Source organism: Emiliania huxleyi (genome assembly GCF_000372725.1).
Source record: "Emiliania huxleyi CCMP1516 unplaced genomic scaffold EMIHUscaffold_2739, whole genome shotgun sequence".
Lineage (NCBI taxonomy): Eukaryota > Haptophyta > Isochrysidales > Noelaerhabdaceae > Emiliania > Emiliania huxleyi.
In genome coordinates this window covers 1-2303 of record NW_005199976.1, presented here as the reverse complement: position 1 = coordinate 2303, position 2303 = coordinate 1, and the positions used below count along the sequence as shown (strand labels likewise).

Genomic DNA, 2303 nt, shown 5'->3' with positions numbered 1-2303 from the left:
GCACCCCGCGACAGCCCCGTTCCACCAGGCGAGGCGCGCGTGGCACGTCGCGCGCGCTCCCGGGCGGCTCGGCCAGGAATGCTTCACCCCTCATGCCTGTGCACTCCTGTGCAACAATACACTTACACACGCCCGCGCGGCTCACGCACTGCGCGACCGCCCGCGCCCTGAGAAAACAGCAGCTTACAACACAAGTGAGCACCCAGCTAGCAGCCCGCACGACGCAGCTTGCGCCCTCGCACGCCTGCACCTTAGCCAGCCATGCATGGCCTGCACCTTCTTCGCTTCTTCCACAAAAAAGAAAACCGAAAAAGAGAAAAACATCCCGCATAGACAAATATCTCCCGAGCTCTCGACCTGTCAAAAGAAAACACTCCTTTGGAAACGAATGAAGGCGTAGTGTGTGTAGCACCGCTGCCAATGACTGCCGGCGACGCCACACTGACAGTGAGATGGAACTCGCACCCCAGTCCGCAGTCCGATAAGGATCAACAGGAAAGCTGAACCCTGGGCTTAGACAGAACGGGCGTGGCAGGCTCCAGGGGAGGCCACGCTCTACCCGGGGCGCTAAGGAGGGAAATCGAAACTGTTGGGCGTCCATCGACAAAGGATACCCAATAATGACACATTATCAATCCCCACCTCCCCCGAGGACCGAACCTTGGCACGTAGCGCACGGGTCATCTCGGAGAGAGAAAGGGGAGGGATGAGGGGGGGATAAGGGAGCACCACACCGAGGGAGTACCCTGGGAGTGAGAGAGATCAGGGGAAGCCACCATGGGGGACGGACACCAAGGCACTAACTTCATCACTCATTCGCCCCGCGCGATCTAGCAAGCCCTGGCCGCGATGGGTCTCTTAGGATCGGCGGCCAGCTTCCCACATATGGCAGGTTACGGGCTGGGGGGGGGCGCGCCAACAGGGGGAGAGAATGGAGGGGGGAGACTATGCGGGTTTTTCTAAAACGTATAAAAAATATGTGCAGGCCCCTTTCATTAAGAGGCAGCTCGAGAGGGTCCAAGTCTGATGCGTGTGGCCCGTGGCCGCGATGAGTCATGAGATGAAGACTTCGGCGTAACGGCGAGACGAGCTATCGTCATCAGAAGTTCAGAACATCATGACTACTCCGCGGAAAGGGGATCACGCTCCGCGACCGCGTACTATTGGTCCAACGCGTAGCGCACAAAACCAAAAGCTCACGCCATGTCACGGCCTCGGGTCGCCCTCAGGGAGGGCGCCCAGGAAAGCGTGCTGCCGCTGGAGAGAGAGGGGCGGGCCGGCCCCCTCGGAGGAGCTCGGCCCAAGATCGGGCGCGACGGCGGTCGCCTATTCAGAGCAAAAGCGCGTGAAAGAACCTACTCGGGTCGGATGGCGGCGGTGACGCGTCGCCTCGATCCAGGAAATGCGCGCGTCCGAGCCCGCGCTGCCGCGGTAGTTGGGTAGCTCGCCCGCCGACTCATGTCTCAACCTGAAGGCGTGTTTCGTGCTGGTGTGTGTGAAGCACGTGCGTGGTCGCGATGGGGTGGTGATTGTGCGGAAGGCAAGGGCGAGGCGCACCGGCCGTACTCCTCCAAATCCATACTCTCCTGGTGCCCTATTGTCTGCCCGCCCGTGGGCACCACGAAGCCGGCGCTGCCGCCCGCGCCGGTGGCGGCGGCGACAGCGGCAGCGGCGGCGACCGAAGTGCGGTACGGCGTGCGATAGTCGGGCAAATCGCTGATCACTCCCTTGCGTTTGAACTCGGGGATGCGCATGTTCTCCTGGGGGGGGGGGGGGGGGAAGCTTTAAAACACCTTGAGGGGCGACAACTGTAGGTCCCTTGGGATCACAGTCGGAACAAACAGCAACCGGGGAAATGCGGAAATGTGCGGGCGGAAACCACCGAACCGCCCCGGAGGCCACGGAACCGCCACTAATGGCGGAAGCCAAGGCACCGGGGCCGTGGTGGAAATTTAAACCATGGCCACCGCGGCGGGCTCCGGAGTGGCGGTGAACGGAAGCAATGGTGGTGAAAAACGGCACCTGCCCCAACGAGACGGCGCGCCTCTTGGGCAGCCACCGGTGGGACAGGATATCGGTTATGGGGAAACCCTTCCCCGGGTTGAGCGAGAGCATGCCCACCCCCAGGCTGGCTGAGGCTCCCATCCCTTGCCCCAGGGTGGGGTGGGTGGAAAACCTAAGCCCCCCCCCCCCATTAGGGGGACCCCCCAACCCCCCATGAACCCGGGACAAGTTGAAAAAACCCCAAAATGGCCCCCCCCGCCCATTGGGGGAACCCCCCTCTTCGGAAAAGCGGGTATTCC

At 62.3% G+C, this 2303-nt stretch overlaps 1 protein-coding gene across 1 annotated transcript; it reads right to left on the bottom strand.

The window, feature by feature from the left end:
* Positions 1-1051: 1051 nt before the first annotated feature.
* EMIHUDRAFT_460759 (hypothetical protein) lies at positions 1052-2118 on the bottom strand (the record flags this gene model as incomplete). Its single annotated transcript, XM_005776707.1, has 4 exons — positions 1052-1326; positions 1390-1468; positions 1558-1760; positions 2023-2118. 4 exons carry the CDS (start codon positions 2113-2115, stop codon positions 1207-1209), a joined length of 495 nt encoding a protein of 164 aa, XP_005776764.1. The 3' UTR covers positions 1052-1206.
* Between the last annotated feature and the right edge of the window lie 185 nt (positions 2119-2303).